Genomic DNA, 25,864 nt, shown 5'->3' with positions numbered 1-25,864 from the left:
GATGATGGGTCTAGTCCATGTAGTCGCATCAGCGCACATCTCACACATTCACACAGTGGAGCTTCATAGTCCGGCGAGATGTGGGGGATTGTGGAGCTCGTGGCTTGTTTACTTATGATGTCCAGTCATGTGTCATCTCTGAACAAGGTAAGAATGAATTCAACTTTGAGAATGAGTTCATTTATGTGCATTCATTGAAAAGCTTGTTAAGATATAACTGCAGAACTGTTATTCCAGAACATGCAAAAATAGCCTAAATGTTTTATTTACTAATTGTATTACAAATTATCACTATAATTAATTATTCTAAAACATAGAATATTACTTATTTTGCTCAGTTGCAAACAAAAACAGCAATTTATTATATAATGTAATTTTATAAATGATCAATTTTGATAAAATGGGACTCATGCATGACAGTGTTAACTTTATCAGTTGTAAGTGGAATGGCTTGTTTTCAAGAACATCGCAGTGGAGGTTATGTTTAATTCAGTTCAGTGGGATTTGGTGGTTTTTTATATAGTTCAAATGATTATTCGCACGGGTGGGCACTTTGAAAGTGCTGGGATTAACCTCTTTAACAGGGCACACACACTGAGCGTAACGTAAGGCCACTGGCACGAGTTCAAAGGTCTTGGGTTCATGATTGGAAAAATATCATAACACAGTCTAAAATCACAGGTGCTCAATCCTGCTCCTGAACGATTCTGCTGTGTTGTTCTAATCTAATACACCTGCACAGAACATTTGATCGATCAGAGGTTTTTCCATTCATAACTCATTAGCCTTATTGTTCACCACACCTCCAGACACCTTTTTACAAATCCAAGAAAACAGTGTCAGTCAGCGGTTCCTCCAGTAGAATCAAAATGGTTTAATCTGTTGTTTTAAAACCACAAAAACAAGGGGATCACACCGTTCTAATAATACTTTCGTGACTTGTCTGGTATAAAATAAGGCCTGATTTAATTTGCTTTCAACATTGACCTAAAAAAAGGTAATATTGGCTCTAATCTTTTATCATTTGCATTTAGTATCAACTTTGTCTCTGATGTTTCTACTGAAATTCCTATGATTTTATGGAGCAACTAAAAGTGTGCATAGACTGATTATTTGCTCTTGGAAAAATTTGATGAGTCCTTATTGAAATCTCTGATATTGGTGTATATCTTGACAAAACTGAGTGTACTTTGAGATTATTTCTCTAACTCTAGAGGAGACATTTTTGTCCTCAGGAGAAACATCTTAGAAGGAAAATACCATTTGCTCTTTATTTCATTGCTGTTAAACACCCTTTTGGAACCTTTTTTTTTTTCTTCACATACATGCCATGGAAGATCTATTTTGGGTTAAAAGAACCCGCATTTTAATAATCTAAAGAAACATTTTCCACTATAAAGAACCCTTCGTCTAATGGAAAGGTTCCATGGATGTTAAAGATTCTTTATGGAATCATCAATGCCAATAAAGAACCTTTATTTTTAAGAGTGAGAGAAATGTTCAATATACAGTTGTTCCTAAAGATGCTTGTTATTTTCAGAAAAGACCTTGAGGCGCAGGTGTGTTTGATTATAGTTGATCTGAACTCAGGAAGGTCTCCAGGAGCAAACCTGAGCATCCTAAATCATGGATTTGAGTAACATATAGGGAAAGAGTGCAGAGACATCTTTAAAAAAATAATAATAATTCCAGCGTGCTGCAAGACAGCTGATTTTCTAATCCATCATATAGAATTCCAGTATCCTTCCATTATTATCTCCGCTCCATACTCCAAATGTATTTTATGGTGTCTTCAACGTTTTTCACCCCAAATGTTCCCATTGCACCAAATGAGAAGTGTTTACTAGGGGTGGAACGGTACACAGAAGTCACGGTTCGGTTCATACCTCGGTTCAGACATCACGGTTCGGTACGATTTCGGTACAATGGAGTGAAAAGCAAAGCAAAAATGCAGAAGGCATTTTTATAAATGTCTTAAACCTTGTATTTTTTTAAATAAGTTTTATTAATAAAGGCATAGAACCAGTTTATTTGTAGTGCACTGACAGTAGTTTTATATAATTAGTTTATTAATTAAATTATTAAAAAGACGAAAAGACCTTGAGATATGTTTAGTAATTGTACCTGAATGAATTTAAAATTAATTTGCTATTTCAGATCAAGATATTTGTTTTCCTTCATTTTAATTAACTAACTTTATTCTCATCTGAATTATAAATAATTGATTTCCGTATAAAATAATACTACCATAAAAACTTTTGTTAACAGTTGTAGGTTACAGTTTGACAAGAGTTTAGAGTGTGACAAAAGCACAATGTTGTGTTTTATTGCCAGTGTACACAAATATAAGTAAACAATTTGCAGTTTTAATGATGTCCTGTATGAAAAAAGTGACGGAGTATGTTTTTACGTTTCCACTGTTCGATCGCCCGTGCCTCTCTCTCTCACACACACACACACACACACACACACTGTTCATCGCGCGATTCGCGCCCGCGCCTCTCTCTCTCTCGCACGCGCGCGCACACACACACACACACACACACTGTTCATCGCGCGATTCGCGATTCGCGCCCGCGCCTCTCTCTCTCGCGCGCGCGCACACACACACACACACACACACTGTTCATCGCGCGATTCGCGCCCGCGCCTCTCTCTCTCTCGCACGCGCGCGCACACACACACACACACACTGTTCGATCGCGCCTCTCTCTCTCTCGCACACACACACACACACTGTTCATCGCGCCTCTCTCTCTCTCTCTCTCTCTCTCTCTCTCTCTCTCTCTCTCTCTCTCTCTCTCTCTCTCTCTCTCTCGCGCGCACACAGACACACACACTCCTGCATTGCAATCTTGATCGCAGCCTGTTCATTGCTGCGTTAACAGTCACACCAAAAGCGAATAGAGCGAAATTTATCGCTATTTAAGAGGTTTTTTTTTTTATTTGTACCGTGTATTCTGCGTGCAAATTCGTGCACCGAACCGTGACGCCCGTACCGTTTCGGTTCAATACGAATACATGTACCGTTCCACCCCTAGTGTTTACCACTTCATTCGAAGCTTTCTTTGAGCCCTCCAGCTGTGGCGGACAAATGAAAGGCTGATGTGTGCAGCGAAAGTCACTTCAGCTAAAACGGTTGATTTACCACGAATAAAACAACACATGAGAAAACGACACTGAGACGTCACGACGCATCAAGAGCCGCACTTATCACAGGTCACGGCTCGCTGGGGAGGAGAACAGGGCCCCTATACTCACTTTGTTTTCTTGCTTTATTCCTTGCACTAAATTGTTACCTATGCTGAGCATAAAAAATGTGAGGAATATATATATATATATATATATATATATATATATATTCACATGCAAAGCTTGGTGCCATGATGCTAATTTGATGAGAAATGATTTATCCTTGCACATCATATTTAAAAAACAAAACAAATAGTGCCCTCGTAATCTTTAATCGTAAACTTGAATCTTTATATAAAACAGCCCTTAAGATCCATGATAAAAAGACTCGTCAATATCACCACTGCAAAATAATGACTAAGTATAATATTTTAAATTTTGGAAATTTGATAATGCATTCGAATGTCTGTTTACTTTTTAAAATCATTCATAATGCTGTCGCCCCTCCTCTAAAAAAATTTATTGAGCTCAACTCTGAAAAAAAAAGAGCTACTCGGTCCGCCACTAGAGGAGAATGCAATATTCCAAATCGCAAAACCTCATTTGCCAAATCAGCCTTTTCTTTTGTGGCTATAACTCAGTCGAACACTCTCCCCACACACCTTATTACCTGTACAAATCCTCAAACCTTCTCGAGTTTGACAAAAGCATGGTTATTGTCACAACAAAACTGTACACATCTATGAAATGTGTGTGTGTGTGTGTGTGTGTGTGTGTGTGTGTTTTGTACTGGGAGAGGTAGGGATCTTGATTGTTTAGTTTTGTCGGGGTGGGGTGGGGTGAGGTGGGGTTGGTTTTAGGAATGGGGGAAAATTGAGCATATGTTAGTTTTAATTGTAAATTAATTTTATGGTTAGAAAATTGTATATTTTAATGTTTTGTATTATTCTCTGCCAAGGGACTACGGGCGGAAAATAGCACTTGTGCTACAACCTGGCACAATGCATCTCTCTTTGTTTTTTAAACAAGGTTAATGTTAACTTGTGCATTGTCCCTATTTAAATAAAATGAATCTAAGAATCTAATCAAAATAACTTCCCTTTCCTCTTGCAACGGCTTATCTTCTCTGATGACGGGCCCTATTTTAACGATCTAAGCGCATGGTCTAAAGCACACGGCGCAAGTGCACTTAGGGCGTGTCCGAATCCACTTTTGTTTAACGACAGGAAAAATGGTCGGCGCACCCGGCGTGTGGTCTAAAAGGGTTGTCCCAATTCTCTTAATGAGTAAAGGGGGGGTTTGGGGCTTTACGTGCAATAACCAATCAGAGTCTCATCTCCCATTCCTTTGCTATTTACATGGCGGAAAGAGAGGAAACGGATCTGCTCGTGCGCGAGGTTAAAGCGTGCAAGCAGACCATCTACGGGACAAGCCGGATTCCACCACATCTTTATGTACACAATAATAATATTTTACATTGTAATACTTCTATTTTTCATATTTAAAAATGTTTGTGTGCTGCTGCACGTCCCTGTCTTTGTAATAAGCAGAGTGTACGCGCGTTGTGGATCAGCCTATAGGCTCATTTAACTAATGTGCCCTTTAAATAACAAAAAAATATTGCGCTATATGTTGACTTTAGACCAGGTTTCAGTTGGTCAATGGCGCAGTCTATTTCAGTTGCCTCAAAATAGCAACGCGCCAACAATGCGCATGAACACACTTCGTTTTGAGACCAGCACGCCCATGGGCGCACAGATGGGCACAAATGCATTTTCTATTTAAACAACGTGGCGCAGGACATAAAAAAATGATAACTGCGTCGGACTGAAACTAGCAAAAAACACTTGCGTCATGCCTGGCGCTGCATTGCACCGGTTGTATGATAGGGTCCGATGTGTTTACTGGCGCGAGGGCGGGGCAACCTGTCACTCACAGGAGATCCACCAATAGCACACCACAACCATCCAATCATTTCCCCAAGGACAAAAGCAAGTCCCGCCCTACATTTATTCTTGTTACGTCACAATAAGCAAATAGGAATAAGGACATTTTATGCAAATATTGTTTAATGCCGACTTTAACAAATTGCACTTAAAAGTTGGTCCGTCCGATTTAAAAAGTCTCAAGGGGTGATAGAGAAACGGTAGGAACGAGAAGAGAAAGACTGTGTGAAATAGTGATGGATGGTGGTGGTCCTGAGAGAAAAATTCACATGCTTCTGTTTTATTCTTTGTTCCTGGCAGTGCATCAAAGATTGATATGTAGCTAAATTGCTAATTATCTCAGTTTAAAGTTGAAGGGCAAAAAGCCAGTCCGGTTCCTCACATGGGACTACAGAGGATTTGACCTATAAGGAGGATTACTCATGTCCTTCGACTTTTATCTGTCCTCTCCTCGTGAAGTTTACATTTCAGAGTTCTCACAGTTGTTAAGTCAGCTGCTGTGTGAATCAGAGTTTGTGCGTTTGTAAGGACTGTGTTTGTTCCACACGGGTGCTGATCATCGTTCTGCACCTGTGCTTGGTGGTTGAGACGGGGCAACAAAGAGAGACAGAACTATATGATTCAGCATGGACAGAATAGACAACGGTTTGAGGTCTGTGAGAACAAAATTCATATTTTTGTTCAGCATGGATACATTAAATCAATCATGCATTGTAAAAAATAAACACATAAGGCCTTTGGTAAGCATAAGAGATGCCTTTCAAAACTCCCAAACTTTTGAATGGTACAGTATCATACAGTTGTTTTGCTGTCTGCATGATTATATGGTGTGAATAACATTATTGCTATAGTTATTGCTATCTGTTTAACTCAATATAGCTATTAATTCCTTGGAATTTGTCATGCTGCCAGTATCTCAGTGGAAGAAATGCATCCCTGCTGTGGAAATCAGTTCGGATTGGCTTATTTTAGCACAACACAGCTGACACTTGCCCTCTGTTTGTTTGGAGACTTCGGTTGCTGTCCTAAACATGCCAAATAATAGCTGGGAAAGAGTGACCGTACATCCACAGTGACATGACATTGGCAAACTGATTATATTGTTAATAGATCATCATGGATGTCAATGAACTGAACTGACAAAGACATATAGAAGTGTGGGGCAATAGAATAAAAACAGGTTTGAACAGCGAGTTTGCTCATAAATCACACATCAATCACCCACATACCCTTCACACAAACATTATCAGACATGCAGATCAAGAAATACGATCTTTCTCACGCTTTAAATTACCAAAGTTGGCAGGGTTTGATGATTTGTGTTTCCATTTGTTTTTTAAGAAGGTCTCAGAATTCCTGAAGAGGATATAAGTAATCCAAGATGTTAAACCTTCTCTCTCTCTCTCACACACACACACACACACACACACCTGCAAGTATTATGCATTTATACTTTCTTTGCATAGTGTCTAAACTGATCTGAATAAGGACACACTCTGCATGATGCGGTTTTCTGTTCTCGGAGGTCAAAGGTTACTCATTTGACACCATCTGTTTGCTTTCCACTCAGTCCATTGACAATAACAGCCCAGAAGACAGATGACGGTAACTCTGTAGCTCTATAGACGGTGTATTCTACAGCTTATGTGATTGATTTACTCATGTTAACATTAGTTGATTTTGGACTGGTCTGTTGAAGGTAAGATGTAAAGAACAAATTGTCTATATGATTAGCAGAAAAAGTAAATTCGCCATATGACTTGACACTAATGACATTTAGTAATTGAGTAATGATGGACACGGGGAACTAGGAAGGAGAAAGGGTCATCATAGGTCATTGTGGCACATGTGGCTGAATACGGTCGTGTGGCACCGGTGACCTTTTGACCTCAAACTTTCATATCTGATGTCAGGAAGACAGCTCGGGTTTAAAGCACTGATCAATAAACTCAAGTCTCAGGCTGGCTTGCATGTCTCTGAAGAGAACTAAAGTGAACATAGTTTTGCAAAGTGGCAGAAATGACACTGAAGTAGGTCACTGGGTCACAGCACACAATGTAATCTCCATGACTTTCTATCAATTTCCTTTTCAGATCTTCGGGGAGGAACAAGTCCGCATGACATCAGAGGGATCCGACTGCCGCTGTAAGTGCATCATGCGGCCCTTGACCCGGGACGCGTGCGCTCGCTTGAGGACTGGAAGTGTGCGCGTGGAGGATTTTTACACGGTGGAGACGGTGAGTTCCGGAGCCGACTGCAAATGCTCCTGCACGGCTCCGCCATCCTCTCTCAACCCCTGCGAGAACGAATGGAAGATGGAAAAACTCAAGAAACAGGCGCCAGAGCTGCTCAAGGTAGACCTGATACTTTTAAAACACATCCCATAAAACATATCCCATATCCCTTTGGCAGAGTTCTTGCATGATAACCGTAGTTTAAGATCTTTCGTGCCCCATTTGCAAACTTGCCCCAAGTTTTTTTTCTTGTTTTAAAAATAAATTTCAGTGATTTGTACCGTAAATGGTATAAGCATGAAACATATATTATATATATATATATATATATATATATATATATATATATATATATATATATTCTAAAAACAATATTAATAAGCAATTTTATTTTGTACATTTATTTTATTTTTATTTTGTATTTAGATATTTTACTGATTTAGACAAAAGAACTGATTAAAGTCACCGTGAAATCAAAATTGTCTACTATTTATTTTTTATGAAATATTACAGCATATGATGCATCCATACACATTATTATTCATTTATTTTTAAATTCATCGTAATCTGTAATCAAAATAGCTTCCCCTCCCTCTTGCAGCATCTCTTCTCTTCTCTGATGATGTGTTTACTGGCGTGAGGGCGGGGCAACCTGTCAATCACATGAGATCCACCAATACAGTAGCAAACCACAACCATCCAACGATCCAATCAATTTCCAGTGCACAAAATCAAGTCCCGCACTACATATTTTATTGTTTAAGAAAAGCAAAAAGACTTTTGCGGAATGTAACTGTTTACTATAAAAAAAAACTTTTAAAATGGTAAAAAATAGTAGCCTTTTACTAACACTTCTACAAACTATAACTATACATAATATAAATGCCACAGTTGTAATAAAAATTAATATGATGATGATTTAGTACTACATTTACCCATAAAAAATGTGTTACAGTAACTACAGTCAATTTTAATTTAGTAAAAAACATGGTACATGTTTGTAAGGATAGCCAAAATTGTACTTTTAAATGTAATTTTACAGATCCAGGCTATAAATTACCACTTGACTCACTTAAACATTATGTTATTGGTCTATTAATCAAATTCACCATTAATGATGCTCAGTCTATAACCTGTTTGCACTCAAAAATATAAGCCCGACTTTTAACAAACTACTGTAATGTACTAATGCGTTTGGATGTTACTGATATGCTGCTAAAAACATGACTGATACTCAACTGTGACATAACTTTAAAAGAAGTAGGAAAGGAAGTGCTGTTTTTGAGGTTAAAGGAACACTGACTCACTTTGAATGTTGAACGGCAGAATTCTGGGCATGTATGCGGCGCACGTGTTCGCAAGTGTGTTTTTATAGCACCTGTCCTCTTTCCTCCGCACCATTCCTGTCTGGTTCACTCTTTCCATCTTTTCTTCTCCTTTGTTCATCTGTCTGAGCATTCCAGTCCATATCTCCACATTGCACACACACACACAGAGCCACATGACAATCCTGATGATCAGTCCAGGGTTTTATATTACTACAGTCAGGCCCGGCGCCAAGGAAACACGACTTGGGGGGGCTTTTATATTTTTCAGACTTAAATGAAATCGCATTTGGGTGTGTGTGGTGGGACCCCCTAAGTTTAAAATTGCATTGGGGGTGGGGGGGTGGGTGTTGGGGGGGTTTGCCTTGGGATCGTTGCAAGCCCCCCCTTGACGCCAGTCCTAGCTCTGCTAAAGGCTGAAAAATCATTCAGCAGCCTTTAGTCAGTAGTTAAACACAATGGTTTAATTTTCCACCTAAAACATTTGCTGATCTTGTGCTGTTTAGCTCCTCCAAACATGTGGCTCTATTTTAACCTCGCTGCAGTTTCTTCATATCTGTTGATGCCACATGAAGCCGTTAATCATCACGACAGTCAAGCTGTTACACGACTGAACTTTCTGCAGCACGAGTCAACAATAAGCATATGAGGAATTCACTCATGAAAAAAAAAATTCAGTTTTTTTTTTTTTTTTTTTTAAAGACCAGCTTAAATCTAAGCTAGTGTTTATGGAAGCTTGTTTCTCTCATGAAATAACAAAAAATTAAAAGCTAATTGCGGCTTTTTATCTCTTAAGCCCCGTTCACACTACAAGCGACTTTGTCGCTGCATGTCGCCAGTGGCTGGCGATGAGGTCGCTAGTGGGAGTTCCCACTACTGGTTACATTTATGAATGACATCCAATGATGTGGAGAAGGATCATACGCGCTCCGCTCCTATTGGTTGTCGCTCCTCATTTGCATAAAGTTAAACAGATCTCAACTTTGTCGCGTCGCCAGACACGCCCCATCCGGTCGCCAACGGTCGCTGTTGCGCGTGTCGCCGGAAATCGCCAGCTCCCCATTGAAATGAATGGTATCGCGTCGCTTGGTCGCGTGTAGTGTGAACGGGGCTTTATTCTTTTATTCTCGCATTTATGAGTTATAAAGTCAGAATTGCGAGTAATAGACTTACGAGAAAAAAAGTCATAATTGCACACATGGATTCCACACGGCCCAGATGTGGGCCGGATCTGTGCCGACACTATGTTGCTGTCTGGAAGCTTGTTTCTGCCAGGGAATAAAAAATAAAAAAGGTAATTGTGACATTTTTTTCTCAGAGATATAAACTTGCAATATATAAAGATTCGATTTGCGAGAAAAAATTCACAATTGCAATAAAAAAATAGTTTATATATCGCAATTCAGACTTTATATCTCACAATTCAGAATTGAGAGATAAATTTCTTAGTTCTGAGGAAAGAAGTCAATTCTGCAAGTTAAAAAGTCAGATATAAACTCGCAATTCTGATTTTTTTTTCTTGCAGTTGCGAGTTTACATCTCACAATTCTGACTTTATAACTAGCAATTGCAAGTTTATACATCACAATTCTGAGAAAAAAAAAGTCTCAATTACCTTTTTTATTTTGTATTCCCTGGCGGAAACAAGCCTCCAGACAGCAACATAGTGTCGGCACAGATCCGGCCCACATCTGGGCCGTGTGGAATCCATTTGTACCAGATGTGGGGCGGATCTGGGCCGACACTATGTTGTGAAGATGGTTGACCAAAAGCAATATGTTAATCATTATCGTGAATCACTGACGTGACGAACTGTCAAACATTACTGCAGATTGAAAATAAACCCCAAGCAGCTGCTTTGTGAACCTCCAAAAGTAACTTTCCACTCATGTTTCATTTTTAAAAAGTCGCCTGATTCTTTGTGTCCAGTTGCAGTCCATGGTGGACCTTCTGGAAGGAACTCTCTTCAGTATGGACCTTCTTAAAGTTCACTCGTACATCAACAAGGTGGTGTCCCAAATGAACAACCTGGAGGAGGTGAGTGTGATTACACTGGCCGTGTGCGTGTGAACATACACACGTGAACATTAATGAGCCGTGGCGGGGTTTAACTGGACATTCTGTGGCTACCCACAATGCTCTGGCTAAAGTTATTAACAGTTATACCACTTCGCTTTGGCTTGAGGGATGGGAAAATAATTTGTGTGTGTGAGAAAGAGTGGGACAGAGAGAGGAAATGACCAAAGGTTGAAAACCACAGTCATGTAATAGTCACACTTATGTACTCTGTTTTTATTTCCAATTAAATTTTGCTCATTATCGGGTAAAGCTGGGCTAGAAATCTGCACCGCAATAAATGTACTGCATGTACACTGAGGGTCATTATCAAATACCTTACATATATAGTCTAAGACCACTAGTGAAAATGCTTCTAGTTTGCATTTTTCTAATTGAATTATACTAATTTAATTACACACAGTCCCGTTTGGTACTAAAGTTTGGGATCAGTAAGTTTTTTTTTGTTTTTGAAAGTAGTTAATACTTTTATTCAGCAAGGATGCATTAAATGTCAGAGTAAAGACATTCAAAATGTTATGAAAGATTTCTATTATTTCAAACAAATGCTGTTCTTTTATTCATCAAAGAATTTTGAAAATGTATCACTGAAATTTTTGTATCAGTTTCCACAAAAATATTAAGCAACACAACTGTTTTCAGCATTGATAATAATAATAAGAAGAATAAATGTTTCTTGAGCAGCAAATCAGCATATTAGAATGATTTAAGAAGGATTTTGTGACACTGAAATTCAGCTTTGCATCTCAGGTGTTTTAAAATAGATTCAAACAGAAAACAGTTATATTACAATTAATAATATTTCACAATATTACCATTTTTATTGTATTTTTGATTCAATAAATGCAGCCTTGGTGAGCATAAGAGAATATAGACTATATTAGCTGCATAACGGTTTGAGTAAAATGTTTATGCAGATGTATTTATGTACAGTAAAATGTTTATGCAGATGTATTTATGTACAGTTAAATGTTTATGCAGATGTATTTATGTACAGTTAAATGCAGAAGTGTTGTTGTATGAATAGTAGTTTGATGTAAATTCGTGTACCTCATTCAGATGATAAAGATGAACCTCACTCGGGAGAATGACTTTGTGAGAGACAGTGTGGCGACTCTGACCAATCAGCTACGGCAGTACGAGAACCATTCTGACATCATGATGAGCATAAAGAAGGAGCTGTCCAATCTGGGCCTTCAGCTGCTGCAGAAAGACTCCTCCTCCTCAGGCCCTAAAAGCAAAGCTCAGGTAAGTAAGGGTCATGACCTTTCACCTCTGACTTTGAGGTTATGTTCAGAATGGAATACTGCATACGGTTCAGTTTACTCCATACTCTTTTTTAAATAGTATGTGGAAATTATTTAATTTAATTCACTTAAAGGGGTCCAATTATGCTTTGTACATTTTCAGCTTTCTTTAGTGTTGCTGATTGAGTATGAAAAAGGTCTGCAAAGTTACAAAGTCAATTTAAAAGGAGTCATTCTTTTTATCAGTGCACACTGTTTCTGAACTCCTCGATTGTAGTCTTGAGTTTCTTCCAGGAACATACACATCACAATATTCCTCATTTAAAAAAGGCATACACAGAGAACGGGGGCATAATAGGTCCCCTTTAATAGTGTGCTGCAATATATCACATGATCATGTTGCCCATTTAATTCAGCAAGTGCCATCCAGATCCTCTCTGACATAAATATGGTTATTTTGCAATTTGGCTGTGCCAAAGTTTAGTGCATTGCATTATTGGATACAATATCTCAGTTCTGTTCTAGTAGAATACAATACTGTGTGCATTTGCAATATGAGCCATATCTATATAACAGCATAGAGTATATGTAAGTGTTAATATAGTTTTTAGGATGAGATCTCTAACATCTGTTGAGTTAGACATGTGTTATGTTTGTAGGACACACTGGGGACAAATATCAAAGATGCTTCAAAGTTTCCAGCAAAGAAACCAGAAAAAGGGAAACCTCCACCAAAGCCAGTGAAGGAAAAGCCCGCCAAGCCAAAGAAAGAGACCACAAAACCAAACAAACCCAGTAAACCAGAGCAAACAGACCTGCCCAATAAAACCAAACCATCACAGAACCAGCCAGGACTCATCCGGGGAATCACATATTACAAAGCCACCAAAACCGATGAGACGAGCAACCAAAACAGAGGTAAGACACACACATTATTTACACATTATCTTAGCCCCTGAAGCATTGGCATTGAATAAAAGACATTACTCTCTTTACAAACATTACTCTCTTTAGAGATTGTGTTGTAGTGAGGTATGAGTTAGCTAAATTCTGGGGAGTAACTTCACCAATTTTGTTTGCAATGACAAACTTATATAGATCAGAAACACCCAGAGAAACATATTCTTAAGCCAATTCACACTGCACTGACAGACAAAAGTTGGCATCAACTTCGGCGTCTGTTGGCATTGACCGGCTCTTGTTTTCACCAAATGAACATTGAAACAGCATTTGTCGGTTCGTAGAATGTTCGAGAAGTGACGAACTGTAATCTGGTGATTGTCTGCGTCGTTCGCCGTCTGTCAGTCAGGTGTGGATTGGCCTTTATAGAGAAAATGTTGTTTCCTTTGTGTTCCCCATTGAAGCACAGCTGCTTGTATCAATGCCAGTCCAGACACACACACACACACACACTTAGATATTAGCACAGACCCTTTCATAACTTAAGACACATGTGCACATGTTCATACACACAGTACATACAGTCATTCATTTTAGACCACTTCATCTGCTGAAAGGGTAGAACTGTTTTCTGATAGCATGATAAACAACTATATTAATAATCCACTTACATAACCATGTTAAGAGCAGAATAAAATGCAGAATGCATCGTCTGTATCACAAATATCCACACTAAAACAGAGACAAGAAAATCCAGTTCTCTTTTCGCAGGAAAATCTGCCAGATGCACTGATGATAAATGAAATATTACACACACACACACACACACACAGACATGCACTTCGCTATTTGATGGGTACATACCCTTGACTTCTGTTCTTTTTATATGAATTTAATTATAAATACTACTAATGCTAAATCTAACCCTGAAATAAAACTTAGCATTTTTACAGTTAAAAGAAAGTATTTTCTTTATTTATGAACCTGACAACAATTTCTGCTGCGTCTACTGTGGCAAATAAAGTTATTTTGATTTGATTTTCCAGTTGAAGATGTCCCAGATGTCCTCAAAGGGAGGTTTTGTCAGATTGCGGTCTCTTTTGGGGATATTTTTGGGCCCCAAACTATAGCCAAGTCCATGCACACACTCTACTCTCACATAATGAACATCTTACAGTGAGATTCGATCTCAGTATCTTGGGACTAGATGATCCAGCACTCAAGTTAACTGGATACTAGTGTAGGATGCCAGCCAGAGAGTGTCTTTAGAGTCTGAAATGACAGCCAACACACACTAATGAATCAGTTTCAGTTTCTGACATGACATTCATATCGGCATTAGGGTTTCTACAAAAAACAGCCAAATGTCTCCAATTCAACAGTGTTTCCATTCATGTGGGCTTTCAGCCTCACTTCCTGTTTAAGCTTTAGATGTGTGCCTCTCGCCCGAAAGTCTCCATAGTTACCGCCGTTTGCTTGACAGTCTGTGTGATTACTGATTTTTTTTTCTTTCTGAGCTATACAAGAATGATTCTGAAAGCACCACAATCAGTTGTGACTTGTAATGTGGTCTGATCTAATCTTGTGTTATCCATAGGCGTAACCTAATCGCTACTTCCCAAATTGGGTCCCGACTATTTGAGTGCACGTTAGATACAATCACAAGGAATTTGATTAAGGCATAAATTACTGTGAATGAACGTCCCTAAGATGGACACACTTTTGAAAAGTTTAGTCGGTAAACTAGCACTTTGGAAACATCTCGTATTGCAGTTTTGGTTTACAGATAAAACCCCAAAATTAAGTTGAGTTTTAAAACTGATGTTTCGAGATAATACAAAAAGAAATTGTTAGAAAACTGTGCCACTGTGCCAATATCAAACAGATATTCAAGATTAGGGGTATAAAATGTAAAATTGAGAATGGTGGCACTGGTAACAGCCCTGGAGATGTTGGAAGACGCTGTATATGTGGAAACACTACTATGCAAGCATTCAGTTTGCAGGTGTGCGATTATCAACAGAGGGTGATTTACAGTTTTAATGCACACTTTTCTCTATCAGTTCAGGGTACACCTTTCGTGTTGTGGGTCAAATAGATCCGCATTTGGTTTCCATGCAATTCTCCAAAAAAAACAACCCATGTAAATACATAAAACCTATAGATATTAGGTGGCCCCGCCCCTTTTCAGCACTGCGCTTGTTGTGTTCTGTCTTCCGGTTTGTATTTCCACAGCATAAGGGTAAGATCTTATGGATTTATGAATGAACTGCTCGTTTTAAAATCTTCCCGATCTACTGACATTTATTATGACATGCTCTTCAAACATTACAATGCTCGTGATAACTTTCGTTAACTGTACAATAAATACATCCACTTCCGCTAATAACTCTTCGACTCCGATGCCATAGAAATATAGAAAGCTACCACAGAGTTTCCAAATCCTGACTTTTGTTTGTTTAGTTTAATTTTCATGGACTTTTAGTTTGCCTTTCATTATTTCCTGTGGTCTTTGTTGCTCTAATCAGTTGCCATGGCATTTCATTGGATCATTACACCTGTTAATCTCTTAGTTCACTATTAAGTATTCTTAAATTCCTGTTTCCTCAGTTCATTGTCGGCTATTGTTTGTGTGTTGAGCACTCTGTTACTCTATGTTGGATATTCTCAGTTTATTCTTTTATTAAATACCTTTTGATTAGAACTTTTGACTCATCTTTGTCTTTGGACTCTGAGCTTTGAGTTACACAGCATTAGTCAGAATAGAATTACATAGTTTACATTACAAACTATCTCTGTCCATCAGATGCCTTGTTTTTGTTCGTCAAATTGAATATGGCATCTCCTCTGACTAAGGACTATTTAACTTTGTTAGCGTGTCTTGGCTATTGGACTGCATGGATTTGTTTGACTGGTTTAAGATAATGCATAACAGAGCTGTGATGCAGATTCAGTATGATCAGTCCTGACAGGAATGCAAAGCCAATACAAAAGCCGGCGGACCGTGCGCAAGTCAAGTAAAAAAATTCTAATAAACATAAATTACTTTCACTAATAAATACGATGTTTATTTTCGTCGTCCCACCCTGTGATCTAATGTACAGTAATCAAATCCATTCTCTCGTTAAATATAGCTATCCCACAATCCCGTGCCACTCTAGCAGGTGCACCACCACAGTAAATGTACGGTGAGATTGAGCGTGTTATATGCTCAGCGTGACAGCGGTTACAAACCAGGTGTATTCATATTCTTGGAGAGCAGATTGGCAAAATACTCACTCAAAACGTCAACTTGCTTTGTTTTTAGATGCAAGTCATTTTGTCCTGGAAGTGTTGAGTAATTGGTGTGGAGTTGAAAACTCAAACTAAAAAATGTCAACAAAGTTTTATTGGCATGACGGGTAAAGAAGTACAATGTTTCCAGAGACTTCATGTACCCACACAGAGCAGGTGTAGGAAATAACACGAGTCTGTACTTGGCTAGAATCTGCTCTTGTCGAGTATTTCTGAATCTGTCAATTCATATATTGTTTTTAGCATTTCAGTATTATAATGTGGTTTGTGCTTTGTATTAATTTTACCAAAGATGGATTCATTTAAATTAATCTATTTGATGATTTGCATGATGTTTATTTTTGAATTAACAGTTTAGTTTACAACAATTCAGTAAACTAGTTTATATTTCTGACAAAATTTGTCAAGTTGCTTTGAATTTTTTTTCAGTCAAAGCTTCATTATATGCAAAGATGTAAAGGTTGTTGCCTGGTTTAGAGTGTGCAGTGCTTTTATTGAAGTGAGATGATTTTAATCTCTTGCTCTGTTTCTGTTCTATTTCTATCAGGTGAAGAGAAGCCTGATGAAACAGACACGTTGCTTGAGGTAGAAGTAGAGGAAGAGGAAAGTGCAATAGCTCCCATCACCTTAGCAACAGAGACCACCCCAGAAACTGTACCCACAACAATAACAACAACGACAACAACCGCTCGTCCCACAACAACAACAACCCAGAGGACAACAACACCTAGCAGAACAATATACAGAGAGGAACGACCGGCCCCAACGATATCACTAGTGCTGGACAACACCAGCAATAACTCATACATCGCAGGTAGAGTGTATTTACAATAAAACTCAGTTTGTACAAAAGCAGCACCACAAAAATGATCCTAAACTAAAACCTATTGGATTAAAACCGTGTCAACTGGAATAAAATAATGCAAAGTAAATATAAAAACTAAACTAAACTTAAAATATTTTTTTTCAACCAAGCGAAATGGCTGATTGGAAAACTGTTGGTTTTTTTGGCAGTTAAAGAGCACAGCTGTGAAGGGACGCTGGCGTCGGTGGATCCGCCGGTCAAACAGCACAGCTACGGCAGGAACGAGGGCGCATGGATGAAGGATCCCACCGCCAGAGACTCCAAAATCTACGTCACCAACTATTACTACGGCAACAACCTCGTAGAGTTCCGGAACTTAGACAACTTTAAACAGGGTGTGTAAAATAATTCGGTAACCCTTCCTTTTACAGTACAGTACTTACGTGTACTTACAGCGTACTTACCTATAAAGTACTGGCTAATATAAGGTAAGTACATGGGTTAGGGGTAGGTTTAGAGGTAGGTTCAGGGTTAGTACCTAGTTATTACCCAGTAATTATAATTACTATAATAAGTACATAGTAAGTACATGGGTAACAGGACTGTAAAAGGAAGCGTTACCAATAATTCTTGTAATGTTCTTTAGAGACATACAAATTAATGATGTACTTATTTATTCAATGCGGCTGTCTATAGACATACAGAGAGACAGATATTGGTTGGATAGTGTGTGTTTTGAGTTAAAAGCTCTTCATACTGTTTTTTTGTGAAACAAAGACAGGGATTTTCCATTCTAAAAGGTTTGGATTTCTAAATAAATGTAAATGTGAATGATTTGGATGTTTGGGAACAAGCCAGTTTGTCTGTGTCTGGTTGCATGCCTGTGTGTTTTGCTGAGTGAATGTGTGCGTGTCCCTGGAAAAAAAGAAAGAGCTTGGAAGATGTTACAGTTGATTTCAGTGTGCGTTTCTGTAAGTGTGGGTTTGTGTGCCTGTTTAGACTGGTATTAATAGATTTCTAAAAACATTTCCTGTTAAGACAGAGCCAGAAGAGTCATACACTGAATTTTTTTTCAGGCAGCATCAGTGGCAGTCTTGGCTGGCGTCGCAAGATATGTGACATAACTAAAGGGGAATAAAACTTTAACCACCTTAAGTTTCGTTGCAATTTTGCTCATTTTAGCTCATTTCATTGAGCTGTTTTAACTGAATGCAACTTGCACTACTGTGAGTATGTTAGACATACTGCTGCTGCACAAATAGTATATATCAATTACCCATAGCAGATCTATACAGGTGGAGCTGGGGAAGGTGGAGGGTTTTAGAGGAACTCTGAAAGCGCGCTGCAAACTCCTATAATGAATGCTAACCAGCCATTTAAATGTTGAGCAGCAAGCATCAGTTTGCGTTAAGGACCCATCAGCCTACGCCATCTAGAGTTTCATGAAAGAACTTGGCATTAATGAAACAAGTAAAGTATTTATGAGTCAATGAATCATTCATTCAAACCGATTTTTTTTTAATAATTCATTTAAGTTAATTAAACATTTTAAGTTGACTGCAGCAATTAACATTTTGTCAGAACCTCTAGTAAATTACAATAATTTGATTTAGTTGTCTGTTCAGAATCGTGTCAGAATCGTGATCTCTATTTGAAAAGAAGTGCAGCATAGCGTTAACGTTTGGTCATTATTATCGTTGTTCTGCACATTTTCACGGGCGAAATCTAGTTATATCAGTTAGAATCCATCCGATTGGGAATTTCGCTTAAGGGCCAATCATTTGCGCAATGAGTTTCAACTGGTCACATGAATTTGCCACTTTGGTCAACAAAAAGTTGCTTGGCTTGAAAGTGACCTGTCTGAGCTGTGCTTTATACATCTCTACACCAATGACAATAGACAATGGAACTTTATGGCCGTGAAATATCACTATTGTGACATTAAAATGTAGCAACATTTTACCCGCTTTCCTCTCTTTTTTCCTACAGGCCGTTGGAGTAACCTGTTCAAGCTCCCTTATAACTGGATCGGAACGGGTCATGTTGTGTACAGAGGAGGGTTTTACTATAATCGTGCCTTCACGAAGAACATCATCAAATACAATCTCAAGCAACGGTACGTAGCCGCCTGGGCTCAGCTTCACGACGTCGTCTATGAAGACACCACACCTTGGAAGTGGAAAGGCCACTCTGATATCGACTTCGCCGTGGATGAGAATGGACTTTGGGTCATTTACCCGTCTGTTGACGATGGCTACGGACAGGCCGACGTCATTGTAGTCAGTAAACTAGATCCCAATGACTTGTCGGTCAAAAAGGAGACCACGTGGAGGACGAGACTGAGGCTAAATTCGTTCGGGAACTGCTTCATAATATGCGGCGTCCTGTACGCAGTGGACAATTACAATCAGAGAGAAGGAGAGGTTTCGTACGCGTTCGACACGCTTACAGGGGCCGAGGCGTCTCCGCGTTTACCTTTCATTAACGAATACGGGTTCAACACACAAGTCGATTACAACCCTAAAGAGAAGATTCTGTACGCCTGGGACAATGGACACCAGCTCACCTACAACATCAACTTTGTAGAGCAGGAAACGAAATGAAATCAGACTTTATAAATGCCATATACTCTACACTGCAGCGAAGCAAAAGCCACTTCTTGTGTATCTGATCACGACTGCCTCATTGGTTCCACTGACAAACACCCTCATGAAACGGTTCATCACGTCCTAATGAACTTTAATGGACATTTGTTCAAGAATATATAAGGACAAAGGGATTGCGTAACTTAGAAGTTTAGTAGTTGCGTGCTGCTCTACAGTTCTTGAATTCACTGCCAGTTTCTCCTTCACATGATTCACGTTAACATTCCCAATGCACTGAACACCATGGAGCGAAGCGTCAAGCTATACTCGTAGTGTTGAGCATTGTATCTTTGACCCGTTTTGAAGTGCAACAAATGGTTACCACACAATTACACACAGCTTAAAGTCAACCAATTTCAACTTTGATCCCCACATGCCACTGACATTGGCCTTCCGTGACAGCACAGACCTTTGCAGGTAAAAATGTTCAAAGTCACACAGTTAACTTGTCCTTAAGTGTACTGAAGTCCTAATGCGATTCATGTGAAAGGTTCTAAAGAGCTTTCCATTACAGCTTTTAGAACTTTGAATTGATTTTATAAAATTTTATTTTTTAATTTTTTTAAATTAAATTTCAATTTCATTTAATTTTCAATTTCATTTAATTTTTAACGTATACAAGTGTAATAATGGATAATAAAATATTAAATAATTTTTAAGTAATAAAATGTACGTTTTTAATTACTCTTTTTTTTTACTTTTTGTCTAGTAATAATCTTAAACTCCTTTAAACGTGATAACTTTACTTGAGAAACAACAATGCATAAAATAAAACTTTTTTTCATGGATTGCATCTTTAATACCAGTGTATTTCGTCTCGTCACTAACAAATTTAAGTATAAAATGTTTAAGTATAAGTATGTTTAAGACAAAACACATCCATGTTTAGAATTTACTTCTCAAGTAAATTGGCCTTTGTTTAAAGGGCTTTTAGATTTTATACTAAAGCATTTGTTAAGAATAGGATTTTGAGCAGCAGACACCTATCCTTTGCATTTCATTGGTCCAAAATCCTGCTCACACACTGCGGACAAAGGTCTCGTATCGCTCCTGGTTAGGACACGTGTAAACCGTTAAGTTAAGAGTTACGTGACATGCTCCTCTTTACTATAAATAAAAGCTTACATGTCACCAACAACATAACGCAACCACCAATCTTTCATGTACCTATAATGATATTCTATAAACATAACAAGCATTCAAGACACACCTGCAGGAAACTTGGTGCTTGTTTTCACATCAAGAACGTGCCAGACAATTGTCTTCCAGTGTTTCGGCCAATATAGCCTCAGTGGACTGGTAAAGCAAGGCATCATAATGGAGAAAGAATGCTTTGTGTGCTAATGAGAGCGTATGATTATGTTTGTGAGTCGCTCTAATGACTGGGCAGGGTTACGTATAGAATGTTTAAACAGACAGGTCGTGCGAGGAAAGCCTGTGTGATGCATGGTTACAGATACATACGTCATGTATAAACAGTTTAACAGTGTTTAGAATGTTTTTGTGGTTTTAAAGCGGTTTCTTGTTCTCGTGACCACTGTAAATAGCAGAATATTTAGTTTTGACTGAGTTTTAGAAACACAATCTTCCCAAGGGGAAGAGATTTCCGAGACTCTGTCAATGCAGCATGTCTGATTTTAATAAACTCTATTTGGATCTCGTTAAATGTGCAGTTGGAGTTGTAAGATATATTTCTAAACATATTAAAAAGACTGCTGGGATGGAAGTGGGAGCAGTTTGTGGGAGAGTGTGGGTTTTGTTAAGAAAGCCTTGAAGGCCATTAAAATTTAAATGAATCCCATTGTCTTCTTAATGCGTGTTACTAATCGTATTGTGAAGGATTAATCTGTCCATTTTTTTGTAATCTTTAATCAAAATGTAACTTGCTCTTCTTGTGATATGACTTGATATCCGATGCAATGATCACGTTTCACAATCCAGTCGATGGGAAAATGGGTCAAATGTTGCAGCCGATGGATAAAATCAAATCCCGCTGTTTGATAGTTTTTTTCACTCGGAAATATGTCACAATATGGCAGTAAAGTCGTTGCAACTTTCATTTCATGCTGACTTGACAACTAAACAACTTTAACAGTAGCTTGTTGCAAAATATTGTCTTGGTATTTTGCTAAGGAGAGCAATGCAGGCTGTCACATTTTTGATACGGTGTAAATAGTTCTTCATTATGATAATTAGCGTTCCCTTTGACTGGGAACTTGGTTCTTATACCGGTACTTCATTTCCTTCATAGAGAAATAATGCTTACTGGCAATAATTGGTTACACATAGTCAAAATGTAATTATAAATATAATTTAATGACTTGTATTTAACACATTTTTTTTTAATTAAACAATAAAATACGGTCTAACTTTTATTAATGCCGCAATGCACGCTGGGAACCCAAGCACCGGCGCATACTACTGTGAAAATCACACTATTACAGTTATAATCTGTATATATACAAGAGATCACTGTAAAGCAAACACAGATACTCACTGTGATTCTACAGATCAGTGCTGTTACATCAGTCATTTCCTGAGCTTGTTCACTCTGAACACACGATATACAGTGTGCATTTGCTTTGAAAATTACTGTGAAAGGACTATACACAGTTCTTTGCATTAAGGATCTATGACTGAAGTCAAAGGGTGTGTTTTATCAGACTTTGTTGCAATGGTTAGTGTTATTGTCAGTGGATAACTGGTCAGATAATGTGTTTTTGTCGTTTTTGAGCAGGTTTCTCTCGCTGATGGGCGGTTCTGTGTGGTAGTGCAGTGTTTTTGGCAGTAGTCACCGTCTGTAAATCATTCAGATTAATTCAAGAGACGTTTGTTTTAATAACTGTGGAGTGGTGTTATGGAGAATGAAACTGTAAACTCTGTAATCTGCAATTAATCAAACTCACAATGAAGAGAATCAGGCAGCGGATGAGAGACGTGCCTGAAAGCGCTTTATGGTTTTGGCTGCAGCTGCAGATATAGTTTGAGGAGAAGTGGGACACTAGTTTCGCAGAAAATACACAAGTGAGGATGTTTGAGCATTTCACATTAGTTATTAATGTTGCCTAATAATAATAAAGAATCATTACATGAAATTAAATAAAAAAAATATTTGCTTAGTTTGAGTTGAAATACTAAAATAACTAAAACAAACAAAATTCTCAAACTTTTAAATGAAAACACTAAATATAAAAATAAAATCTAATTAAAAATATGAACAGTATATCACTGATACTAAAACAACTGTTTTCAGCTAATACGTTGCCCACACTATAAAAAGGTTCCCCGATTCGACTTACAAACTTAAGTTCAGTTGCTGCTTTAAATGTTTAAGTATAATAAAATTGAATTTATAAGTTATTTCAACTCTTGAGTAGTTGAATCTATAATTTAAAATTGAAGTTGAAATTGGTTAAAGGTACACTATGTAACTTTTGGTCCTGTAGCATTTTGTGGAAGAACATTGTTTTGGTCTTGCTTTGGCTCTGCGTGACTGTGTGGATATATATATATATAGATATAGATATAGATATACATCCTACTGCTCATAAAACATTCATTATAGGCTTAAGAGATATAAGATGGAAAGGATCTCAAGCTGACTAGCTGAAGACGTTACTGTATACCCATTAATAGACATTCCTTCCTTGAAAATAAATTCCAGCACAACAACAACCCATAATGAAATGACCCTTCAAAATAGATATAATGCTTTACAATGAACTCTGTCAGAGAGCTACATATGGCAATTTATCTGTTCAAAAAAATACATTACTCATTAGTAATAAAAACACCATCTCCTCGTCGCTTTTACAACAATCTCCGAAAAGCCAAGCCAATGTTGATTCTTGTTTTATTACGAGCGTTTTCTTTTCGAGTGATTCCCCAGAGGTTGGAGATTTAGCGTGCTCCATGTCAACCTTTCTCGCTTGTTGTGACAAATAACCTGTTACTCCCACAACATACACGTGTCAAAGTGTGACGATCTGCGGCTGGAGTGCCCGCTTGAGCCTCTGGGGGGCACTCCTTCCTAGTTTATTGTTTCCTTTAGGTTTCACCCTGGACTGATTTTGGTTGATTTCATGCACCTGTGTTTGATTATCTTGTTTAGCGCACCTGTCTTAAGCCTGAGTTTTCCCTTGGTTCATTGCTCAGTATTGTATGTGTCTCACTGCATCCTAAGCGTTTTCCTTAGTTCCTTAGTGTTTCCTAGTTTCACGGTTCCTGGACTCCCTGCCTGTTTCTGGTCTTCCCGTTTGCCTCATCCTTGCATTATATGTTTGCTGATCTGGACTGCTCACCTGGTTTTGACATCTGCCTGTTCTCTCGTACCTGTTTCTGGATTGTCCTCTCAATAAAGCCTGCATTTGGATCACCACTGTCTGTTTCCACCGAGCAGTTCATGACAGAATACTGAGCCAATTCTGATCCAGCGGCTGAGAGGAACACGGACCTCGATATGGATCCCACAGCGCAGATCGTAAGCCTCCGTCAAGGAGAACGTCCTCTCAAGGTTTTTGTGACAGATTTTTTGAAGCTCGCTCGTCAGTCCTACTTGAATGATTTCTGTTTGATGATGTTCTTTCGGGGAGGACTGTCTGAACCACTCGGCTCTGCTATACCGTTTCCGAGTTCAAGCTGGACTCTTACTCAATATATTGACCTGGCCTTTTCCATGAGCGGTTCGCTTTTTACTGTGGATTTTTTGGAACTTTTCCTTCACAAAAGATCCGACGATTCGCCATTGTACAAGGTACCCACTGAATCCACGCATCAAGTGTCTCCCGGTGAATCAGCGCTTCACACGTGCTCCGCCGAGTTTGCGCTACATGAAAGCCCACTTGAACCAGCGCTTCGTAAAGGGTCCGCCGTATCCACGCAACATGTGAATCCCGACGTTCTAACACTTCACGTAAGCTCCGTTATATTCCTGCCTCAAGAGTTTTCTACTGAGTCTGAGCGCGTGCCAGCCGAATCTTCTGAGTCTTCCAGTGAGTCAAGTGCATCGTCTTCTGAGTCTTCCAGTGAGTCAAGTGCATCGTCTTCTGAGTCTTCCAGTGAGTCAAGTGCATCGTCTTCTGAGTCTTCCAGTGAGTCAAGTGCATCGTCTTCTGAGTCTCCCAGTGAGTCAAGTGAGTCAAGTGAGTCAAGTTCCAAGTCAAGTGAGTCAAGTGAGTCAAGTGAGTCAAGTGCCGCCGAGTCAAGTTCCAAGTCAAGTGAGTCAAGTTCCAAGTCAAGTGAGTCAAGTTCCAAGTCAAGTGAGTCAAGTTCCAAGTCAAGTGAGTCAAGTTCCAAGTCAAGTGAATCCAGCCAAGTGAAAGTTTCAAGCCCAGTGAAGCGCCGTCGCAGGAGGAGGAGGAGGACTCGTTTGGCTCGCCAGGCTCCGGAGGGCGTTCCCAGATGCCTCGCCCTGCCGGCTCCGCCTCTGCGCCTCGCCCTGCCTGCGCCCTTCAAGCTCCGGGAGGGCTTTCCTGAACCTGTGAATTTCCCCAAGTATTTTTTGGGGGGGGGGGGGCAGTAGGTACTCTGTGAGGGCCATGGAGGTGACGCTGACATGGACCTCATCTGAGTCTGCTCCGCCCTCGTCTCCCTCCGAGTCTGCTCCGCCCTCGTCTGAGTCTGCTCCGCCCTCGTCTCCCTCCGAGTCTGCTCCGCCCTCGTCTGAGTCTGCTCCTCCCTCGTCTCCGTCCGAGTCTGCTCCGTCCTGGTCCCCTTCCAAGTGTGCTCACCCATGGTCTCTTGCCCTGCTCTGGTCTCCAGGCCCCAGGTCACTCCATGGGCCTGGCCCCCTGCCTCTCCACGGGCCTGGCCCTCCATCCCATCCCCCGTCGACCTCCCTCCGGAGCTCTTAGGAGCGTCTGGAAGCCGCTCCTTAGAGGGGGGGTTATGTGACGATCTGCGGCTGGAGTGCCCGCTTGAGCCTCTGGGGGGCACTCCTTCCTAGTTTATTGTTTCCTTTAGGTTTCACCCTGGACTGATTTTGGTTGATTTCATGCACCTGTGTTTGATTATCTTGTTTAGCGCACCTGTCTTAAGCCTGAGTTTTCCCTTGGTTCATTGCTCAGTATTGTATGTGTCTCACTGCATCCTAAGCGTTTTCCTAGTTCCTTAGTTCCTTAGTGTTTCCTAGTTTCACGGTTCCTGGACTCCCTGCCTGTTTCTGGTCTTCCCGTTTGCCTCATCCTTGCATTATATGTTTGCTGATCTGGACTGCTCACCTGGTTTTGACATCTACCTGTTCTCTCGTACCTGTTTCTGGA

The 25,864-nt window shown here is 39.3% G+C and overlaps 1 protein-coding gene across 1 annotated transcript; it reads left to right on the top strand.

The window, feature by feature from the left end:
* LOC130090744 (olfactomedin-like protein 2A) lies at positions 1–19,985 on the top strand. The gene is made up of 8 exons (XM_056258257.1): positions 1–147; positions 7,172–7,432; positions 10,567–10,674; positions 11,773–11,961; positions 12,620–12,878; positions 16,702–16,968; positions 17,169–17,354; positions 18,949–19,985. The coding sequence occupies exons 1-8, from the start codon at positions 79–81 to the stop codon at positions 19,560–19,562; spliced, it is 1,953 nt and encodes a 650-aa protein (XP_056114232.1). The 5' UTR covers positions 1–78; the 3' UTR covers positions 19,563–19,985.
* The last annotated feature ends 5,879 nt before the right edge of the window (positions 19,986–25,864 follow it).

Source organism: Rhinichthys klamathensis, unplaced genomic scaffold (assembly GCF_029890125.1).
Source record: "Rhinichthys klamathensis goyatoka isolate OS25496 unplaced genomic scaffold, OSU_Roscu_1.1 h1tg000150l_1, whole genome shotgun sequence".
NCBI classification, from domain to species: Eukaryota; Metazoa; Chordata; class Actinopteri; order Cypriniformes; family Leuciscidae; genus Rhinichthys; species Rhinichthys klamathensis.
Note: the sequence above shows the minus strand (reverse complement) of the source record. Positions and strands in the feature narration are given on the sequence as shown.

Coding starts and splice junctions, on each gene's coding strand:
- LOC130090744 (XM_056258257.1), top strand. CDS start 79: ATGTGGGGGATTGTGGAGCTCGTGGCTTGTTTACTTATGATGTCCAGT. Junction 11,962..12,619: donor GCCCTAAAAGCAAAGCTCAG/GTAAGTAAGGGT, acceptor TTATGTTTGTAG/GACACACTGGGGACAAATAT. Junction 16,969..17,168: donor CAATAACTCATACATCGCAG/GTAGAGTGTATT, acceptor TTTTTTTGGCAG/TTAAAGAGCACAGCTGTGAA.